This window comes from Neovison vison, chromosome 8, assembly GCF_020171115.1.
Source record: "Neovison vison isolate M4711 chromosome 8, ASM_NN_V1, whole genome shotgun sequence".
Lineage (NCBI taxonomy): Eukaryota > Metazoa > Chordata > Mammalia > Carnivora > Mustelidae > Neogale > Neogale vison.
In genome coordinates, this window is record NC_058098.1 from 123,816,204 (window position 1) to 123,839,423 (window position 23,220).

General features: G+C 39.1%; 1 protein-coding gene across 1 annotated transcript in view; it reads right to left on the reverse strand.

Annotated features, from left to right (window-relative positions):
• Positions 1-2,150: 2,150 nt before the first annotated feature.
• The window catches only part of SELENOI (selenoprotein I), a 38,720-nt gene continuing 17,650 nt past the window's right edge, over positions 2,151-23,220 (reverse strand). The window contains exons 4-10 of the mRNA XM_044261933.1: positions 22,696-22,770; positions 17,955-18,217; positions 16,918-17,026; positions 11,669-11,717; positions 10,098-10,278; positions 8,611-8,793; positions 2,151-6,624 (exon numbers count right to left, since the gene is read on the reverse strand). Coding sequence (XP_044117868.1) covers positions 6,526-6,624; positions 8,611-8,793; positions 10,098-10,278; positions 11,669-11,717; positions 16,918-17,026; positions 17,955-18,217; positions 22,696-22,770 — 959 coding nt within the window. The 3' untranslated portion in view covers positions 2,151-6,525. The remainder of the gene's footprint in view (positions 6,625-8,610; positions 8,794-10,097; positions 10,279-11,668; positions 11,718-16,917; positions 17,027-17,954; positions 18,218-22,695; positions 22,771-23,220) is intronic.

The window sequence follows — 23,220 nt, forward strand, 5'->3', positions numbered from 1 at the left end:
TTCCAGAATCCAGTGGCAAGAAACAGTCGGGTCTTGATTATCTTGGCTTGCAATAGGGAACAGTAACACCAATAATGCCAAAGTGATCGTGAAAACCCACAGCTGTCATCTATTTGTGCGTCAAATTACCTAAGACCTCGCAACACTGGAGCTCAGGAATTTAAGCAAGTTATGAAGCCCCGGTTCGGCAAGCGCTGAATTTTATCCCCTCAACGAGCCCTTGAGCACAACTGCTCCCAAGCTGCCTCTGGGCCAGGAATGGGCTGCATCATCCTTCAGAGCCAGAAGCCTCAAACCCGGTGGAAGCAGCTATCTTTCCCATTAGCAATCCCTGCTGAAAGGGAAACAAAGTGACATATTTCAAGGCCCTTCCTTGGGGATGAAGAGGAACTGCAAATAGGAGAGACTGTGGCTCCGGAGCGGGAAGTACGGGCTACATGCTAGGTCCATGAGAAGAGAACACTCTAAGGAGGGCTCACCATGCTGCAGATAATCAAGAACGGACTGCACGGGGAAAGGAACGTATCAAACATATAATGCAGAAATATGTGTCCATATTAAATATGTACATACACACGCCACACCATGACCATAACCAGGTAAAATAAATGCTATGTTATTTACGATGAACACACCAAGTTCTGGACAGACCGACGATGAAAAAGCTCACGGAACGACTTGAAAGAGGAAACAAAAGACTTTGTGCTCCCCTTTATCTTCCACTCTAATATACTCTACTTGTCGCTAACACATGCCGGCTGCTTAAGTGGTGGTGTTTCTAGGTCCCTGAGAAGGGAAGGAGTCATCCTTTCATTTCAGAATGTTACCCAAAGCGAACTGCGATGGCTCAAGCGACACAGCTGAGTCATTGATTCGGCCGTGATTCCCGCCACCTCTTCTTAGTCACAGGGCATGAAGCCTTACTCGGAAAAGTACCAACTTCTCTACCGGAAAAGTACCAACTTCTCTACCTACAGTCAAATTCCTGCAAATTTAACCTATTATATGCTGGATGGGTGGGTAAGGGGACAAGGTAGGTGGTAGGGAGTTTGTACCTGGGCAGTAATTCACTGCCTCCCCATTACCCAGAGAAAAATGCCAATTTTTTTTTTTTAAAACAATTGAAATTTGGAGTTTAATACTGAAGTCCGCTCTCTTGGCACATTTTGGAATGAGCAAGTCATTACATGTCACTGGGACTTTGTCTCTTGAAAGCTAATAGGGTAAGTTAGCTAAACAAAATAACCTACAGTGTTAATATTGTGGGCAGTTGTAATTGGCAGTTGTTAGAGCCTGCTGCTGAATGATACCAGTAATTCAAACAGATTTAAAACGCAACATTCACAGATCTTGCAAAATGAAAACTCCTCCCATAACGGGTTAATAACATCACATACTAACTAAGCAGGTCCCAAGTAAGGTGAAGAACTTACTTTAGAGATTAAAAAAAAGTGCTTGTCAAGAATATCAGACTGATGGCAAATTGTGTGTGTTTTAATAAAAAAAACTAAATCAAGTCTAATCTTAATCATTATCCACAGAAACTGGTCAAGAGAAGACTTTAGCCAAAGAGCCATAAGGCATCCTGGCATTTAGCCATTCCTGGTTGTTTGGTATTGTTTTTATTTTTGTTTTTAAGATTCTTTTTTTTTAAGTAATCTCAACACTGAACATGGGGTTCGAACACACAACCCTGAGAATAAGAGTCGCACGCTCTACCAACTGAGCCAGCCAGGCTCCCCCACACCTGGTATCTTTAATACTGTCTCTAAGTTCCATGTCACATTAGGTACTATATGGCCATGATCCAATTCACAAGGTTTAAAAACAGCACCACTCTGATTTAGCCTACCTTTCTAAAAATGATTCTGTGAAGAGTAAAACAACATGAATGGGTCTGTAGAAGACCAGACAAACCTTCTGTTTGGTCCAAATGGACTCTGGACTCAGTCCAGGTACTATTTTCCAATTCTGGGAACCTGGCCTTTCTGACAAAATGAAACACCACTCCCTCACTCGGGTCACCTGTGAGAGGGCTACAAATGACAGAACATCTTTTGCTTCCCTAAATATAAGCTCATTTAAGATCTCTGTCTAAAGAGTAGGTCCCTGCCTAAAAACAAAACAAAACAAACAAAAACCCAGCTAGATTACTATCTCTTGCACACTTGTTTATTAAAGAGCGAAGCATATATTAGCAAGTGGATTAAAAAGTAAGGTTACATTTATTTTGCAGTAGCCAATAAATCCCACTCCCATGGTTCCACAAAAGGAACATGTCGCCACTTTCTCTGGAAAAGCTACACAACCATGATTTACCATATACCCTAATGTAACTGCCTACCAATATGTCAGTCATCTGTGCCACTGTCAAAGATGAAAAGTAAAATATGCAAATCACATGGGTTACCTAATTAAAAAAGGAATAATCAGAAATCTACTTAAGCTTCCTAAGATGTACAGAGCATCACACTTTCAAGTTTCACAGTGATTAGTTTAACACCGTTTTACTGTTAAAACTCACTTAAAATGTACATGTCAAAGTGCTTCAAATGCAGCATACTAATTAAAATTCCTCTGGAAGGTTCTAGTACTGGCAGCTAACTTAGGAAGGTTATTCACCCAGAGGGTGCTCAAGAAAGGGCATGCTCTTACAAAGACACCTCACAGGACAAAGAAAATTCTAATCTGACCAGATATCTCCTATAGAGTGCTCAATTAAGACCAGAACTGAGGTCAAGATAAAAGCCACTCTGAACACAGGACTCAACACAACCAAAGATTTCTGTATTTGTTTTTGGCTTTTTTGGGGACCCAAAGTCAAAAGTTCTAGCCTATCGGGTTTACTCTGTTCCCTCTGGCACGTTCCCAGTCCTTAACATGTCAAGAGATCTAAGGCAATCCAGGAGATTTGGAATGTGGCAAGACCTAGGTGCTCAAAGCAAGTGGGCATCTCTGTCCTAGGTGTAGCAAGTCGAAAGGGAGACTGGCTGAAGAATGAAAAGGAAGAGTTACACAGAGGCTTCTAGTTAAAATATAAAGGGGAAAGGGACCCTTTGATTCAAACACCTTCAATTTATCTTTTTATTTTCCACAGGTTATAGAAGCAAAGTCTACTTTGGAAAGCAAGAACACTCCAAATGTTTTTTGACTGACTACAAAATAAATTCTTTGAAAACTGAACACTTGGTAACCTTTCAAATTCACATTTGAATTTGAAGTTAGTGGCGGAACGATGATTTAAATTGTAACTATTTTAAACTCTGCACTGCATTAGGATCATTGAGCACCATAGGCACTGGGCATTTAAGGTGATCCCTTCTTCTCCTTCAGGTGGACCCTATGCCTGATTTTTCTTTTCCAGATTCCCCCAAAACCGACTCCAGGTGATGATTAATGCTTTCTCAGTACCTCTTTAGAATTTGGGCAACTCTAGACATAGACTCTTCTTCCCCATACCTCTCTATTAAAATAAATGACATGTTGGTAGTAGTAGAACATTCTAGACCATAATCAGCATGGAGCTTTTTAAAATTAGAATTTAAAATATTTTAAGCATGATATTATTAAAAGGCCAAGGACTATTTAGGTTTTTATTTTGAAGTTATTCACTCCATTACTTGAAACTAAAACTCATGAACTACATCTATTATGTATAAATGGAAGAATGGCAGTGTCAACTGTGATGATCTTAAACTGTGTAATGCACTAAAGATCATGAATGTTAGTAAAGGATCAGAAAAGGCAGCAACAACATACTCTATCCAGGCATTTTAAGGATTTTTCTATCCCATGCTCCCCTCAAATATAGGGGAATTAATTTCTGACAAGCAGGAAAGGACATTTTTCATACCATAACCTGAGAAGTAAATTCTCACAGGTCTAGGTAACTTTGGTCAGCAGAAACACAAAGCAAACATCTGGCCTGGCTAAGGCACTCCATTCTGAAATGTACAGAAAACATGCATGTATGACCAACCATGCCACTGCTCCCCAAAGGCGGCTCAGTGTATGCTGGGAGAAAGGCTGGGGTGGAAGACTCACCCCAAAATATCATGCATAAGCCTGAAGTATCTTTTATACTTTGGAAATGTTACGATAATTGGTATGACACAAATGCACAGAGCTATTTGCAAGTTAAGTCCTGCTTCAGCTGCTATATCACTAAACAACAAATGGGGACTTTCGAGGTAAGTTCAAGATGGCAGACTAAACCAAGAAAAAGTCAGCAGTCCACTGAAGATTTACACGTCCATGGTATTCTCAAACAGTACTTCCTCAGTTTCACGTTCGTCTTGTTGAGAGCCACCTTTCATCTAATGGTGTCGATAAAACTGTGGCGCAATTCTTTACCCCTACAGAGAAACAGGTCATGAATTACACGCGCAAAACCATTTCAAATAAACTTGATGCAATGGAAAAAGAACAGAAAGACACTCTGAGGTAAAATAGCCCCCAAAGTATAGAACATGACCCTACACCGCAAGGGTATTTTTTTTTTTTTTAACTATACTGTACAAGGTGAAGAAAGCCTGTGGTCCAAATTTGTCATTTACAAACTTCTCTCAGTTCTCTTCTTATATAATACAGATTAATCTCATTCTTGTGTACAAGATCAGCAAAAGGTAAAATGATTAGCTCAGAAACCTTAGAACAATCAAAGCTTTGTTCCCAGCTCAAATTACCACTTAATCCTATTCAATTTTATAGATGACAAAAAACAAGGTCTACAAAAAATAGTTACTGTTACTTCATTTGTTCATTCTCTGACCTCCATGATGGCGATTTATTAACACAGAATCACTATCCACATTTTCCAGCATCCATTTCTCACCATGTTCAGTCTCAGAAAAAGTCACTGAATACATCTCAATCTTTATGAACCATTTTTTAAAAAATGAGTACAGAACCGTAAGTTAGCTCCTTGACTCCTCATTTCTAATAGCCTGGATGACAATGATTAGGATTTACAAATTTAAAAGCTGAAATATCGATTACATAGTTATTTTTACAAAGCAGCAGACTGAAATTCAAAAAGGAATACACTATAATTAAATTTAACAATGGTCACATTCATACATAAATAATGGTTAAGAATTTAATTACATATCAACACAGTGGTGCCTATTTTATCCAAGTGCAATCCATCCAAAAAAAAAAAAGGGTTTAAGATACACTCTTCATTCAAGCACAAACTTCATTCAGTGGAAAATTAAAGAAAATCAGCAAGTAAATTTCACCACCACCAAAGTAAATGGAGACAGAGTCAAAAAGAAATAATATATCCACATTCACGAAAAGGTGTAATCTACAGATCAACCACAGTTAAGTCAAAGGGATTTTTATGTTTGTCAGTAAACCTCAAAAATTATTCCAGGTCACATTAAAGACAGTAGGTACTCAGTAAGGCATATATATCAAAAACTTTCTTCAAACGGGGAAGCGGGCAAGTCAGAAGGGAAGAATTTCTACTTCTCTACCCTTACGAAATAAAAAACACAGCACTCTCACCTCCATAAAAAAGAGATGGATGGACAAAAGGAAGGAAGGAGGGTAGGAAGGAAGGCAGGGCACACTGAATCAGAAAACTAATTTCGTAGTGCGGTTCATAGCAGGAATTCATAGTGAGGCTCAGGAGATTTCTAAGTCCAAAGTAAATTTCTCTTATAAGGAAGTTTACCTGCGTTCCCTACAAGTAATTATCGTAAGACTGGGGCTGTCACATGCATTCATATAAACGTAGTTCTCGGGCACCCAGTCTCAGCAACTTGCAGCTGAGGGGGGAAATGCCACATTTAAACGATGAACCATGTCAATGGGTAAGCTACAATTATGATCTACTCTCTGCTAAGTCAATCAAACATTTTTCTTTAAAAGAAAATTAAGTCATTTATCAAGATCTCTCCCAAACAAAGAGAGCCAGAACACTAGAGAATCTAAATATATATATACCAGCTCTCTCAGCGCATGAGGAAAAAAGGCATTTCCATGGGAAAGAGAAACCAGTATTTGGCAACTGTACATCATAGTTCTGTGATCATTTGGCATCTCTTGCTAAAGGTGACTTGCTCTTACCTTTTCCCTATTTTAGATTTGGGCTATTGATAACTTCCAGTGCTAAAGACCTACTACTAAAGTAGTACCAAATATGAAAACATTTTGCCATTTTCTTAATGTTATCAGTGTTCCTAAACCAATTTGGGGACTTTAAAAATAAAAGCAAAGCATCCTTAACTCTGTATGAACCAAAATACCATAGACTCATGAAGCTAAAATCACTAGAAACATTTTGCTTGTCTAAAGTACATTACGCTTAACCAAAATGCCACATGGTTTTATAAAAAATAAAATAAGTTGGGAGTTAGCAGGTCCAAAATTCCGTAAGTTCAGATCATTTGTATCCCTCCTGCTGTCCAAGTACTCTACAAACTTGAGTTCCCAGGTCTGTTAAGCAGGTCATTTTAGTTCAATGGTGATGGATGAAATATTTACAAGCATCTTATTTACAGTACTTTTTTCTGTAGATTACAGGCCAATGTTCTTTTCTTCCATTCCTAGTCAATCTGAGTTTGGTTTCCTCAATGAGAAAGGATAAATCTGAAAATGGCTGCTCAGCTGCTTTACCTGTGGAAAACCAGAACATGAGGTAGTGACAAATACATTCCTAATAATTTTTTCAAAGGACACAGAATTCACCCTCTGGAGATAACAATTTACTGATGTGGCAAAACTCAGCAGAAGTAAAGAAAAGGCTTTTCTAGGATAGCTATAGAGCTAGAAGGCTACAGAATTCTGTAGAATTCCAGAACTACCCCTGGGAGGGTTAGGACTTAAACCTAACTCCAACATCTAGTCTTTCCAGAGCCCTCTGGAAAGATTCACACCCAAATCTGCTGAAATATTATAGGGTTAGCTGACTTATAAGATCTAGTAGATCAAATATTTACATACATAGTTTGACTCAATATCCAACTGCTTACAGCATTTCTAGGTAATCATTCCTAATCCTGAAGAAATTATATAAAAGTAGATCTATACATTTTAGGAGATTTAGGCCATGTTGGTTAAGGTATTCCTGGTGGGTAGGCAAGACCCTGGTTATGTGTCAGTTACCAAATACCATTTATTTGATACTTCTTAGCTCTATTGTTATTATTTATATGTCAATAGTTCAAAAGTGAATGCTTTGTGTATTGCTGTTTCACCTTCTGGTTAGAAGTTGCAGAAGTGGCAAGAGCACAAAGACAGACAAAAAAGATGTTCCTGGAATTTTTTTTTTCAATAACTTGTATTTATTTTCCAGGTTTTTAACAGTGAAAATGTACTACTTCTGTAATTTAGAGAAAAAAATGTTTTGGCTTGGTTTATGTACAGTTGCCTATAGATATGCTTCTGAGGAGTTATAATAAATAAATACAATTATAAAAGACATTTACAACTACATTCTGTATCACACATGACTAATGAAATAGAAGATAAAAGTGTTAATACAAAGTGAAGCATTTATGTTAATATGTGCAAATAAAAACAATTATGTCTTCATGTCATAATCCCTAGTTATCATGGATTTTTTTTTCATCTATTTTATCCCAACAAATGTAGGCTACTTTGGGGAGAACCCTAAGAGAAGAAACCTAAGTTTAGCAACATATGCACAGCACAAAGTAGTTACCAAGCATGACAGGTGCCCCCATTTTAAAAATATGTTCAGCGGTATAGAAAACATTTTGTTTCTCAAACTGAGTCCGAGCAGGGTTCCTTTTAAGACAAGTATACCAAATAGGAGCATTTTAAGAGTCATAAAAACATGAATAATAATATGAATACCTTTTTACATTTTTCATTGCTATGAAACTACCATCAGAAAACAAAGAAAAATATATTCCAGATTGTTCACTCTAACTTTAATTTATAAAGATGAAAAGTTGGAAACAACATAAGTGGTTAAAATAACTGGATCATAACTAAGTACACTGAGTAATTATTAAGTACTCTCCTTGACGGAATATTGTACAACAACTAAAAATCGTATTTATAAGACCATACTAAAATACGTAAAATAATTAGAAAAGACTGTTAAAGTGCAAGGAAAGAAAATAAATTTGCATGGTTCTCATTTTCACTTTATCAATCTTAGTCCATCTGCCCTGAAACTAGTCTCTTGCTTTAGAAGAGAATATTAAGGTATGCAAAATCCTCCTTAAATCCATTCTCTCCTAATATTTCTCCCCGGTAAAAATGTCCCTAACGCTAATGAAGCAAGTATAGAAATAAATCATCAACAAATGGGATTATTTGGTCCTCATAGAATTAAAAGTACATGAGAGTTTACAATTCCATTCACCAAGAAAACAATTTACATTTCTACTTAAAAAAAACTAATTCCTCATAATAATTATCCAGCTTTTAAATTATTTGAAGTTACTGTGACATATTCATCAGAGAAATGGTATCTGAAATTATGCACCTGTTATTATTCAAAATGTATAGAGAATAGCCAAATTCTTCCAGCTACTTTAATAAGCAACTTTCTTTTGAAATTTTCCCCTCACCTCCTTTCCTAATACTTATAAGAACCAAATGGAACCCCTTCTGCCCTAGATTACTCACCACTCGTACTCCATAATGGATGTGGGCCAGAGTGAAAACAGCTGTTAAAGTATATAAGAGAATGCTCTCGACGTAAGAGGCTATTCCTAAGTTTACCACCAGGACAATCAAGAAAAGAGGAACCAGGAACCAATTCAAAGTTGGGCACCGGGTGCTACTCATTTGACAAACAATCAGCTGACACTTGAAGTTAGGAGGAAAAAAAAAAAAAAAGAATGAAAATTTAATTAGCAGCGCACTTCCAAAATTAGTCACTCCAACATTTAAAAAGCATTCGAGTACTTGAGCCAACAGAATTCCACATTATTAAAATCAGTTATTTCTCAATTGCTCATCTGCCCACACCTCCAAACCCACAGACCCTCAGAGTGTGTGTCAGAAGAGTCGGGAAGAATAATTTAGCAAGGCTGCTAGAGAAGGGATTCTGCCTAGGTAACAGTTTGGATAAAAGAAATTTCTCCCAATTTTAAGTATGGTATCTGAAAAAAATAACTTTCAAAATAGCCTTTTATAGTTCCAGACAATTGAACTGCTTCATGGAGCGGAGACGCTGCCTTCTTCAAGTCAATCGCACTGTCCTATTAACACCTCAAGACCTCTCTGGCTCCCTTTCCTTTCAATACCTTACTCAAAGTTCTATTCCTCCAGAGATACCTTTCATATAATGTATTAATATTTCCAAATCTTTAAACTCTGTGAAATCGATAGGACTGGTGATATTGAACACATGTTACAGACACGGAAACATAAATTCAGTGGATTCCTTATAAAGTAAAAACATATTAAGTTTTTAGAGTTAGAGCACAGGCTCCCTGGTTGTCAGAACCGTTAAGGTCTCTTCTCAACAACTCCTGGTCTCTCCTACCTGTCTGCTGTCTTGCTGGGCCATCGCAGAGAAAGGGCTTTTAAAAAACATTGTATTTATTACAAAGTTTTTACTCCCTGTCAATCTGAAGATCAGCTGATTTAAAAATGTGTGTGTGTGTGTGTGTGTGTGTGTGTTTTCTCTCAAAAACCCCTTTCAGGCTCCCTAAATTAATCATTAGATCTGCAGCCATTTGGAAAAGGAAAAAACCATTTTCAGCATGCTCTGTCTTAGGGGTTCTAATTCTATCAAGTTTCTAATAGAAAATATCTTTAAATTAAAATCTGCTTATTTTTAATACTATATAAAATTTCTCAAATTATCAAGCTTTGTCATATATTCCTTAGCTATATTATGACTTTTAAAAGAAAAAAAAATCTTGGGGCACCTGGCTGGCTCAATGGGTTAAAGCTTCTGCCTTCAGCTCAGGTCATGATCCCGGGGTCCTGGGATCGAGCCCCACGTTGGGCTCTCTGCTCGGCAGGGAGCCTGCTTCCTCCTCTCTCTCTGCCTGCCTCTCTGCCTACTTGTGATCTCTGTCTGTCAAATAAATAAATGAAATCTTTTTAAAAAATTCTTTTTTAATTAAAAAAAAAGAAAAAAAAGAGAAAAAAAATCTTACTGTGATGTTGGCAAAGGCTGTTCCAACCATAAAGTAGAATACTCTTGGATGCAACTCTAAAATATCTGAAGGCGACTGAAGGATCCATGCTGTAGACAAAATGAAGAGCAAACATGGAGAAAAAAAGGGAACCATAGCTTCATAAGCTGAATTGTGTTTCAAGGTGTTATTTTTATAGCTTCTGAAAAAAAGAAATCAGGTAATACAAAGAACATTATTACATATAAAACTTACACTGCATTTGTAAATTTTATAGTTTTCTTTTTTTTTAATTTTGTAGTTTTCAAAGTACTTTCACACTTACTCACTTACACTCATAATACTTCCATAGCACAAATAGAACCAACATTACTAACCCCATTTTGCAGACAAGTTAAGTGAGGATGTGAGAATTTAAATTTACTTAACTTGCTACCAAGCGGCAGGGCCAGGACTAGCATGTAAGTCTTCTGAGCCCTAGTCCCCTGGGATGTAAAGACGCACAGAACTTGATTTTTGTTTGGTGAGATTTACAGTCCAACAGGAGAAATAAAAGGCACACAACACCACCAGGAAGAACCTCGGAGTGCAGCTACGATACAAAGTAACAGAGAACCCACTAGGGAAGACTGCACTGAGACCACCCGTAGCCTGTCTCCGTATCTCCAGCACACACTCCAAGACAGGTCTGCTCCTCTGAACAGAGCCCAGATTCTAGTCTGGCTTCTGCTCCTGATTACATGATCTACACGATCTTGGATGAGATCCCGCCCAATCAGAACCTCATCCTTAGAAGATGAGGAGAAAATGTCTCCAACTCTAAGGCCTTGAGAGCCTTGAATTTTACGGTTTCTGTGAATGCTTGCCAGCTGCCATAAATAGGGAAGATTCATAGAGCTTGGCTGGACACAGACAGGATTCTGCAGGACAGATCTGAGGGCTGAAGGATGAAGTGGGAAGTGTTTCAAGCAGAGGAACAGTACTAGAGGGAAGTGGGAGCAAAATTACCAAGGAGGGAAACAGCAAAATGCATTCAGGTTCCCTACGTAATTTCCGTGTGGCTAAGCAAAGGTGGAGAAGTGCAGACCAAAGAAACAAAACACCACCCAGGAAACTCCTACCTAACCCTTGCCCCACTTCTCTGGCAAGAATTTTCATATAATTCTACCTGGAAGTCAGCAGAGATCAAGGGTTAGGTCCTAAACCACACAAGTTCAGAAATTTTATGATCATGCTGACTAAACTTATACAGAATCAACTTATAAAAACTTATAATCAATTTCTAAAAAGAACATAAACCTCTCAATATTCAACAAGAACACTCACTTTCCCAATTCACTCCACAAAAAAATGACAAATGGAAGACTCTCTGGTGAGCCAAAAGTTGTAACAAAAGCACCAGTAGTTCTGTGCTGTGCTTAAACTGAGTACACAGCTGCCACTGTAGACCCTACGTGACCCTGACCTCATTCCAGATTCAAAACATAGGTTTCAGAACCTTTCCAAAATGCCCAGACTCAAAAGTAAAACAGATCCTAAAATTCATCTAAGTAACAATTTTCACATTTCTTGCCCAATTAAGAAATACTTACCTGAAGAAGTTTAATAAACTCATTGGAAGAGTCACACATAATGCACAGCCTAAAAGGAAGAATATTTAAATTATTGTTATTATTTGAGTAATTTTTTTAGAAATTTCAAATACATACAAAATATTTAATGCTTTTAGACCCAATAATTCACAGGTTCAGGTTGACTTTCGTATTGAAATTAAACACCCTTCTGAACATTTACAAGCAGAAGAGAGCAGTATAGCTCGCTGATTCAGAGCAGAGGTCAGGGGCCAGATGGGGCTTGAACCTCGATTGTGTCTGCAAGTTATGAGACTTCAGGCAGATTAACGTTTCAGTGCCTCAATTTCTTCTTTTATAAAATAGACATAATAGTACTGACCCCATACAGTTTTGAGAATTAAATGAGTTGTTATACATAAAGATACCTGGAACAGTACCTGGTGTGCAGTAAATTGCATAAGTGTGAGTTACTGAAAGAGGGGCTGATTCATGGATTCTGTGGTTTCCCATTTCCACTTATTCTTATCTCCCTAGCATTCTGAATTTCTCCACCCACCCCTAAGCATACACTGGTTCTTTCCCCTCAAACCTGAAACCAAGGACAGCCTTCCCAAGAAGCCCTCCCATTGCTTCTGCTGCCCTCGCTATCTATTTCTTCTCTTACTCTCCCCTATCACTCACCAGACCTTCCTGTGCCCTTCCTCAGGACTCATTCATTCTGCCTTCCCTCTGCAAAAAAACTGTACTCTGGAATTTACCAAGTTCTCCTAATGATCAAATTCAATATTCTTTCTTCACTCCTGACTTCTAAGTAAAAGGACTCTGTTGACGCTTCACTAACTGTAATTCTTTCCTGCCTTGGCCTTTGCGATCCATTCTCCCAGTGCTGTTAGTTATCCAACCATTACATGTGCTGTCCTTTATGGTATATTCCTCACTCGGCATATTCCTAACTTGGCATTCAACTGTGCTTCTATTCTCCCCCTGGGAATCCTCTCTTATAGCTTTAACTATAAGCTTCCTACAGATGACTCCAAAATCTAGTGATGTACTCTTGGGCAAATCAGATGATCTCTCTGAGCTTCAGATTCCACAGTTGTACAAATACAGATGGGTTAAATGACTTCCTAATGTCCCTTGCATTTTTAAAATTCTCTGATTCTACAAATTATTAGAGATGTAAATTCCTGATTTTTTTTTCCTCTGTCACAATCCAAATTAACACCTGTGGCAAGTTTCTGGCTACATCATTTGGGTATTTCACTGTCACTCAACAGATCAGCCCTAGCCTGACCACTCCAGACTCCCGCTGACTGTACTTGGCTTGGGGTGGGAAGATGGTCAATGTAGCTATGAGCTTAAGGATCAAAGAAAGAAACGCATTCCCTCAAAACGACTCCTAAGACATTTTGCTAAAAACAGATGAAAAGACTAGAATCCACCAAACAGCAATCTCATTTGAAAAGATGAATTACTCTGCCACTTCCAAGCCCAACTGTGACAGTTACCCAAGTTAGAAGAGCCCAGAGAGAAAGGAAGACAAGCTGACATCCTCAGAAATTTTTAGCAACTGACAGTGGCAAGTTGGGAAGTACTGGTAGAGGAGCCAGAGCTGGATTAATTAACCCAGAATCACTATAGCTCTGAGGTGTTGAAAATAGGCTGACAGAAACTTGCAAAAGATTTGCTACCAAGAGTATTTTTAGTTTAAAATATCTTAAAATAGCTTTATCTTAAATACAGCAGGCATAGAAGAAGCTGGGATATATATAGGTTGCCAAAGAAACATACTGTATCTTCTATTTCTCCTCTAAATAGCACCTAATGTACTTTCCATAAAAAGTACAGGCATACCTCCGTGAGATTGCGGGTTTCATTCCAGACCATCACAATGAAGTGACTGTCACAATAAAGCAAGTCACATCAATCTTTTGGTTTCCCAGTTCATAAAAGTTATGTTTCTACTATAATGTAGCCTATTGAGTAAAACAGCATTATGTATAAAAAAATGTACATGCCTGAGCTAAAAAAATATCTTATTACTAAAAAATTCTAACCATCATCTGAACTTTCAGCTAGTCGTAATCTTTTTGCTGGTGGAGGGTCCTGACTTGAGGTTGATGGCCACTAAAGGTGGGGATGGCTGTGGCAAGCTCTTACGATAGCAAACAATGAAGCTTCCCACATTGACTCTTCCTTTCACAATCTCTCTAGAGTCTGCGATGCTGGTTGATGGCACTTCATCCACGGAACTCCTTTCAAAATAGGAGCCAATCCTCTCAAACCCTGCCACTGCTTTATTCAACTCAGCTGATGTAATATTCAAAATCCTTTGTCATCCCAACAATCTTCACAGCATCTTCAACAATGGATTCTATTTCAAGAAAACCACTTTCTTTTTTGGTCTGTGAGAAGTAACTCCTCGTCTGTTACATCATGAGATGGCAGCAATTCAGTCATATCTTCAAGGCTCCACTTCTAATTCTCTTGTTATTTCCACCACAGCTACTTACTTCCTCCACTGACATCTTAAAAGCCTCAATGTCATCCATAAAAGTCAGAAATCACTTCTGCCAAATTCCTGTAGATGTTGATTATTCTGACTTCTCCCCACGAATAGTGGCACCTAGAATGGTGCCTCCTTTCCAAAAGGTTTCCAATTTACTTTGCCCAGATCCATCAGAGGAACACTTTCTATGGCAGCTACAGCCTTATAGAAAGGTATCTATTCCTTCAATTATAAGACGTGAAAGTCAAAATTACTCTTCAATCTCTGGCAGGATGGATGCTGTGTTAACAAGCAGGGAAATGACATTAATCTCACTGTGTATCATCATCAGAGCTTTGGGTGACCGGGTGCTTGTCAGTGAGAAGAAATATATTGAAAGGAATCCTTTTTTCTGAGCAGATCTCAAGAATGGGCTTAAAATATTCAGTAGACCGTGTTGTAAACAGATGTGCTACCATCCAGGCTTTGTTGTTCCATGTAGAGAAGACAGGCAGAGTAGATTTAACAAATTCTTAAGGGCCCTAGTACTTTCGGAATAGTCAATGAGCGCTGGCTTCACCTTCTAGTCAGCAGCTACATTAGCCCCGAAAAAGAGAGTCAGCCTGTCCTTTGAAGCCAGGCATTGACTTCTCCACTCTAGCTACGAAGTCCTAGATGTAATTTCCTTCCAGTATTAAAGTGGTCACATCTAGACGGAACATCTGTTGCTTGTGTAGCCCCTTCCTTAATCACCTTCCAGATAATTTGCTGCAACTTCTACGTCTGCACTTGAGGCTCCACCTTGCACTTTCATGATACAGGTAAGCCTTCTTTCCTTAAACCTCATGAACCAACCACTGCTAGCTTCAAACTTTTCTCCTGCAGCTTCTTTACCTCTCTCAGCCTTCAAAGAACTGAAGAGAGCTAGGGCCTTGCTCTGAATTAGGCTTTGGCTTAAGGGAATGTTGTGGCTGGTTTGATCTTCTATCCAGACCACTAAAACTTGCTCTGTATCAGCAAAAAGGCTGTTCTGCTTTCTTACCACTCGTTTATTCAGTGAGTAGCACCTTTCATTTCCTTCAGGATCTTTTCCTTTGCATTTACACACTTAGCTAGTTGGTTGGTGGCAGGATGGGGAGGTGCTGGCTTTGGGCCTATCTCGACTTTTTCCTCACTAAGCTGAATCATTTCTAATTTGTGATTTAAAGTGAGAGATGTGTGACTCTTCCTTTCACTTAATGCTTAGAGGCCACCACAGGATCACTAACTGGCCTAATTTCAATAGTGTGTCTCAGGAAATAGGGAGGCCTGAGGACAGGGAGAGAAAAGAGAGGGAGAACAGGGTAGGCAGAGCAGCCAGACACACCCAACATTTCTTAATTAAGTCGTCATCTTATATGGGTGTGGTTTGTGGGGCCCCAAAACAATTCTAATAGTAACATCAAAGATCTCTGATCACAGATCACCATACCAAATATAATAATGTAAAAGTCTGAAATATTCCAAGAATTACCAAAATATGACCGAGGGAGACCTGAAGTGAGCAAATGCTGTTGGAAAAACAGCGCTAACAGACTAGCTAAAAGGTTGCTACAAACCTTCGATTTGTAAAAAACACAGTACCTGCAATGCACAATGAGGTGAGTGCAATAAACGAGGTACCCCTGTACTGGGAAAGCAGCTTTATTTATTTGTAAAGAAACGTGGGCTTTTGCTTTATTTCAGAGAGAAGAATTCAGATAAACTTATAAACTACAAAGAAAGTTATATGCCTCTTAAAGTACCCACTTAACATTCAAAAATGTATCTCACATACCAGAGGATTCCATCTTATTGTTAAATCTGACATTTAAACATAAAATGCAGCAATATTGCCACAGGTCTAGTCACTTAAAACGATTCGCTATGTGGCGGCGAGTGAAAAATAGCTAGCCTTTTCAAGGCAGAGGATTCCGTTCATACAGAAACCCAAGAATGAATATTTGGATTTGGAAGAACAGTGGGTTTCTAAAATATCTGTAGTTTAGGGCCACAGAAAAAGGCCCAAACCACTGCCTAAAAGCCAGGGCCTAATATACCACATTCTCAGCTGTTTCTAAACCCTACCAAGCTTCACTGGTAGTGAGAGAGCGGGTTATTTTTTAGACAAGGGAACAGAGCAATCGCCAAGAGTTTGCTATTTTACTCCTACAGAGGTCCTAATGCCACTCCTAGTGCCCCAAAATCACAGCCCCAAATAACTTCCTCCTTGCCTCTTTGCATAGGAAACACTCTGCCTCCTGTAGATACCCACTCTCACTAAAATCAAAAGGGAAACATTATCATGATCAGAAACTTTTACCTAACAGCCAGTGGCAAAAGAAGGAGAGTATCTGAGAGGAACAAAGGCTCAACTTTTGGAGTGGATGTATTATGAAGTAGTCGCTACCTTTCATCTACTCTACTTCCTACAAACTAGTGATCTTCAATTTTGAGATAGGTATGAAATCTACACCAATGTGGATCTATACTAAATGTGGATCCTCTGGAACAGTCTAGACTAGTTTAAATAGTTTACAAGGTTTATGTGATTTTGGTATTTATTTCCTTCTGACTAGAAATAGACCAAAACACAGAAACCTCGTTTTCCTTACTGGTTTGGTTCAAACCAGGACTGTAGCATCGTTCTGCTTGCTAGAGGGTGTGGGAGAGGGGGAAAGGTGGTATGGCTTGTGATAATCCAACACTGGCTTCAATAATAAAGTCATGTTAAAATAGGCTTCAACATGGAGCTTCTTACCAATAATCATTGCAGTGAATAGGTCTCTATATAAGAAATTAAACAGGAAAGGTTCATACCAGGCCTCAACTCCCACAATCGCAGTCACTATGTAGACAAAAGATATAGTCTGGAAGGAAAATGCAGACAAAAGCATATAGAGGCATTAACAGCTGGAAAGATCAAGGAGCCAATAATGCTGTATGCAGCCTGAGTCTAGTAAATAGCTTTAGTAAAAGCAAGAAGTACACTTAAATTCGATACTGTGGCAAGTCTTCTTGCCTTTAAAAATGTCTTTTTCTCAGCAAACAATGCCATAAAATAACTAACTTCTAAACAAGGCAAGCAACTGGCCATAATTTAGAACACTGTAAGGCCTGTCAGGATTTGGTTAAGGCACAGGATGATCCAATTTGCCTACCAAATCACTTCCTTCACACACACTCCGAAGTCTGATGCTCTACTGGGGCCTTAGGTGCAAATGGGCAAAATGGCAACATAAAAAGCTGGTATTCAAAGGCAGGGAGAGTTAACAGCAAGCCTATTAAGTAAGAGAAAACAAGTATCTCTACTCATTGAAACATGGGCAGTAAAGGCAAAAAAGCAACAATTACATGAGCATATCTTTATTTACAAAAATCAACAGTTCAAAGGAATATTTATTAACATAAAGAAGCTAACCATTTTTTAGTAATAATGACATTGTGACTATGGTTGCTTAAATAGTACTCTTACTATTAGAGATAGATACAGTAAAATACTTATTACATACTACCAGGAATTTTCTTTAAACTAACTGGGAGGAAGGGGATACACGAAACTGGCCTGGCCATGCAGCTGCGGAAGCTAAGTGACAGGTACATAAGGGCTCACTATGCTATTCTACTTGAAACTGCTCATAAATAAGCAAGAAATAACATAAGACAAAAAGGAAATTTTTAAAAAGCACCAAGTCAGTTCTAGCCAAAAAAGCATAAGGGCTACAAAGAAGGAATGACAAAAGCTTGCCCCCAAAATTCATGGCAATGTTGAAAATTTAAGGCAGAACGCGTACTTACCACTTGGCTAATGTCATATCCCCACGGCAGGAAAAGAATCCCTGTGTTATATTTTTCCCAGTGGGACAGGATGAAAGAAAACAAAACTACCCACAGCAGGAGATAAAGAACAAAAACACTGACACCAGATGGTCCTCGTCCAAAGATGGAATATACAGTCACAACAAAGTAAACACATGACCAACTATCCAGGCCATGGTCAAAAAGTTCCCCTAAAGGGGTGCTGGAATTGGTTCTCCGGGCTTGCTTTCCATCCACACCATCTGCAACAGAAACACACTGCCATGAGAAAAGGTCAACATCTGTGCCAGTATGCAGAAAGTCGTCTTTAATAAACTGGAGAAACACAAAACAAAACAGATCAGCACTATCATAGGAATGTTAATTAACTGAAGAATAGCTAGCAGCCCATACTTTTTATAAAAACCCAACCTTTAATTCCTACAATTCAAAGATTTCAGAAATAAAATCTGTTAATTTCTCAGAGTATAATCTAAAATTTAAATTCGGGGTGCCTGGGTGGCTAAGTAGGTTAAACATCTGCCTTCAGCTCAGGTCATGATCTGGGGGTCTTGGGATCAAGTCCTGCATTGGGCTTCTTGCTCAATGCGGAGTCTGGTTCTCTCTCTCCCTGTCAAATGAATAAATAAAATCTTAAAAAATAAATAACTGAAGGGTGCCTGGGTGGCTCAGTGGGTTTAAGACTCTGCCTTCAGCTCAGGTCATGATCCCCAGGGTCCTAGGATTGAGCCCCACATGGGTCTCTCTGCTCAGCAGGGAGCCTGATTCCTCCTCTCTCGCTCTCTCTGCCTGCCTCTCTGCCTACCTGTGATCTCTGTCAAATAAATAAATAAAATCTTTTTAAAATAAATAAATAACTGAAATTAAAATACATTACATCACACTAAATGGTGTCAATTTTAGATCTGAGGACAAAGCATCATAGTTGGACTCTGAATTCTTCCAAATGAGCCTAATAACTGAGTTGTTCCACTTGTCACAAATTTTCAACCCTCCAGAGAATATTCCATAGTTACTCATTACAACTTATCTAACCACTCCTTGCTCTAAAACACCCTGTGCTTCAGTCCGAACGCCTATTTCACCTTGTTTGAAATTAGTCATTTTGTCACAAATGTACACTTCCACAATTTATTTTTTTATTTTTTATTTATTTGACAGAGAGAGAGAGATCACAAGTAGGCAGAGAGGCAGGCAGAGAGAGAGAGGGAAGCAGGCTCCCTGCTGAGCAGAGAGCCTGATTAGGGGCTTGATCAAAGGACCCTGAGATCAGGACCCAAGGCAAAGGCAGGGGCCCAACCCACTGAGCCACCCAGGCACCCCCCACTTCCACAATTTTAAGTGCTTTCAGAAAAGGCTTTGCATGTAGAAGGCATTCAGGAAATGTAAGAATGTATTAAAACCATTCAATGCACTATTCTTGACGCTGTGAAGATTACAAGAATAATCTCAGAATATAATCTGAGAATATAATCAATATAATCTGAGAATATAATCTCAGACTGTGCCCTCAGTCTACAACTGAGAAAGGAAAACAAAATGTGGTAATTAAAGATACAGGACTTCCCAAACCACAGGAGAATACAGAAAAGGGACAAGTACCCTTCAGGCTAAGATAATCAAGAACGGCCTTCCAGACCGGATGAAACCTGAGTGGAGACACAAAGAATGAGTTGGATTTCAGTAGATAAGAGTATGCCCTTTCCGGAGGAGCAAGTGCAGGCAGCAAAAACACCAAGACGGAAAAGCACATGAGTATTCAGAAAATGCCGAGTAGTTCAGGTTGACTAAAGAAACCCGTCTGTGCAACGGGCAGTAGGGAGGCTGGAGCAAGTTTTATAGTTTCAGGGAGGACAAGGAGCTACTAAAAGGATGTGAGCAGGGAAGTTAAAGGGTGAAAGCCACGATGAGCTTTGTAAAGATGCTGCTGTCATCGGCGGGAATGACTGGCTGGAGCGAGCACACTATTCCACAGGCCCACACTGACATGGGATCCAGTGGGAATGAAAGGCTGGAGGCAGGTGAGATATTAAGAAAATAAAAATGGCAATGCAGTAAAAGGTGATCCATGAGGCTGAAGGACTGAAGGATACTCTCCAAAATTTCCCATCTGGCTAACCAAGAGAGGGGTAGGAAATAAAGAAGTCCGAAGAAGGAGCGTGACTGGTGTTAAAGAGGCTGAGTACAATTTTAGATGCTAAAACTGAAGTGTTGGCAGAATTATGCACACGGTAATATCAAGCAACTCCACCTAAGGCACTCACTAGCAATTCAGAAGACAGACAAGGGCTAGCTAGACACACAGGAGACATCTCCACAGTGGGAAGGATCAGGACTGCCAAGGGAATGAGCAGAAAGAGAAAATGAAGAATAAAGCACAGCGGAACACCTTCACATTTAGGGGCAGAAACAGAGGAACCGGGGGGCTGGGGCGTGTAAGGAGAGAAGGAGGGAGAATGAGAAAGCCTAGTTAAAAAAAAGAGTCTGACGAATAGCTCTGCATGCTTGTGCAGATCCAAGCACCCCGTTGAAGAAGATTCCATTCCTGTGATCTCCAGGAACTGTCCATCTAGTAGGGGAGACATTATTAAGAAAAAAAAAAGCAGCAGCAGGTGGTCCATAAAAAGTTTTCCTCAAAAGAAATCATTTTGTTAAGTATTGGGCTAATTGCAAAGATTCAGATTTAAGGAATTAAAAATTCCTATGATTACTGTGTTTATCTTACTACAGTACTATCCCCAGTGCCTACCTCAGCTGGTGGCAAAGAAAGCCTTGAAAAATACTGCTGAAGGAATAAGAAAAAGGACGAATCCCAGATTCCTGCCCAAACACTGCAGATCTCTATTATACAGTGTTGGGAACTTTTTTGCCCTTAAGTAGCTTAAATATTTCCACAAAGTCTTTTCTCATTATTTGCTGGCTTAAATTCCTGTTTGTGGTGCAACTCCTGGGCAGTTATTACAAACACTGAAATTCATGGACTGCATACTAAAGGTTTTGTACATCTTCTCACTGAACCCAATACAGCTCCACAAGTCTGGATATGTTTCAGGAAAAAAAAAAAAAATTTTTTTTTAAAGTATTTCAGGGCATATACCATATATTATGGGAAGGAACAACTCAGGAGGAGCTAAAACAGCACCTTGTAATCAAAGACATTAATATTTCTGCAACAAAAGGTAAGGATAGTCACACTAGTAGAATAAAGTGTATACATTGCCTCACATTAGTTCAAGGCAGTTTTGCAATAAATAGTCCATGTTTGGTCAGGATTTTTGCTAAAATCCTGGACATGAAACAGGTAGGTGGCAGAGTATTATCTACAAAAGGCTCTTTTTTTTTAAAGATTTTATTTATTTATTTGACAGACAGAGATCACAAGTAGGCAGAGAGGCAGACAGAGAGAGAGGGGTGCAGGTAAGCAGGCTCCCTGCTGAGCAGAAAGCCCGATGTGGGCTCGATCCCAGGACCCTGGGATCATGACCTGAGCCGAAGGCAGAGGCTTTAATCCCCTGAGCCACCCAGGCGCCCCCTCTACAAAAAGTTCCTAAGATATGCTGTTAAAAGCCAGAGCCACAGGCCAGTCTCGCCTTTTTCCCTATTTCTCTCTATCCTTGGCAACCAAACCCTATAGAATTCTTAAACCCGCTCATCTTTAAAAACAAATGTACAAAAGCTTCCACCTAAAAATGTTGTTTTTCACTAAGCTTTCCCCGAATTGCTCTGGACTTCACTCTCTCCTTCCCCAAACTCTTGCAGCTCTGGTCACCTGCAATGTCAGCATTTAATCATCCACCAAATTATACTGGCTTTATGAGTGCAAGTCATTTTTACCTGAAGAGATCTCAGCAAATTGAAGTCAGGGTCTGGTATTTTATATTCATTTAAAAACTATATACCGGGTGCCTACTACATGTTAGGCACTACTCTAAACACTGGGTAGCCCTCAAAGCTACGTACATTTTAGGTCAGACAGACAAGCAGGTCACGTGGCATTAAGTACTACGGAGAAAAACAAAATAGGGAAGGAGAACAGGAGCAGGCACGACAAGCCATGCAGATAATCCCAATAAAAAGCATTCTTGGCCAAAAAGATAGTACGGCCTAACCCAGCAGACTACCCTGACCACCCACTCCACCAAATAAGAACTGATCACTTTCTTATTCTCCCACTTATTTTTGCTTTCCCGCTTTGCTCTATTAGGGCAGCTCTCAGTATTCCACAGTTATTTGATATGTCAGTACTGCTTCCCAAACATAAGGCAAAAAATGATGTCTTATTCCAGCTGTGGGTAAATATTTTATGTGAAGAGCCAGACAGTAAATAGTTGAGGCACTGAAGGTCATCAGAAGCCTCTGTTGCAACAACTCAGCTTTGTCTTTGTTGCAGAAAGCAGGCACAGACAACACGTAAAGGAATACACAGAGCTGTGTTCCAGCAAAACTTGACTTAGAAAATCAGGCGACGGGCCAGAGCTGTGCTGTAAGGGGTAGTGTGCCAACTCCTACCTTATTCTTTGCATTCCCTAGCAATGAGTGACAATATTTCCCACAGAGAAACTAAAAAATATATGTTTATATTGAACAGGAAATTAATATTTATTAATTAATTAATAAAATGAATTAAGCCTAGGAGAAAATGTTAACTTAGTAGCTGGTGGCTCTCCCTGCTGATAGACTCACCAGCCATTGAGTTTATGAGCATTTGCCGATTTCTTACCGAGAGTGTAGGCTATGAAGTTGAGGACGCCCACTACAATCCACACCCAGTCGGGCACGTGCTTGTAACCTGGTGCTGCAAAGGAAAGCAACGCGGCTTTTAACACAAAGTACACACGTTCTACCACACCATGTACTGCCAATGAGAAATATTTCTACTTCTTAAATAGAAGTTAAAGTACCTTGTAATATATTTTTAATGCAGAATTAGGTAGATATTAAAATACATCACTAAACTGACAAAACCAAAGGAGTATCTCCCCAACCCTTATTAACAAGAGGACTGAACTTTAATCTTAACTCAAAACTGACTGTCCATCTTTACTTGAAAATTACTTATGTGCTGAGAATAAAAATTAATATTTTTGGAACTTAAAAGATGCCTGTGTTTAATCTGATCCTTGTTGTTTGCAATTATCCTACAAACATATTGAGCCTTCAATCTGTATTTTTTTCATTACATTATTAACTAGCCAAACAAAAGACCTTTTCATTTGGGTATAGATGGGTCACCTTCACTGGATGA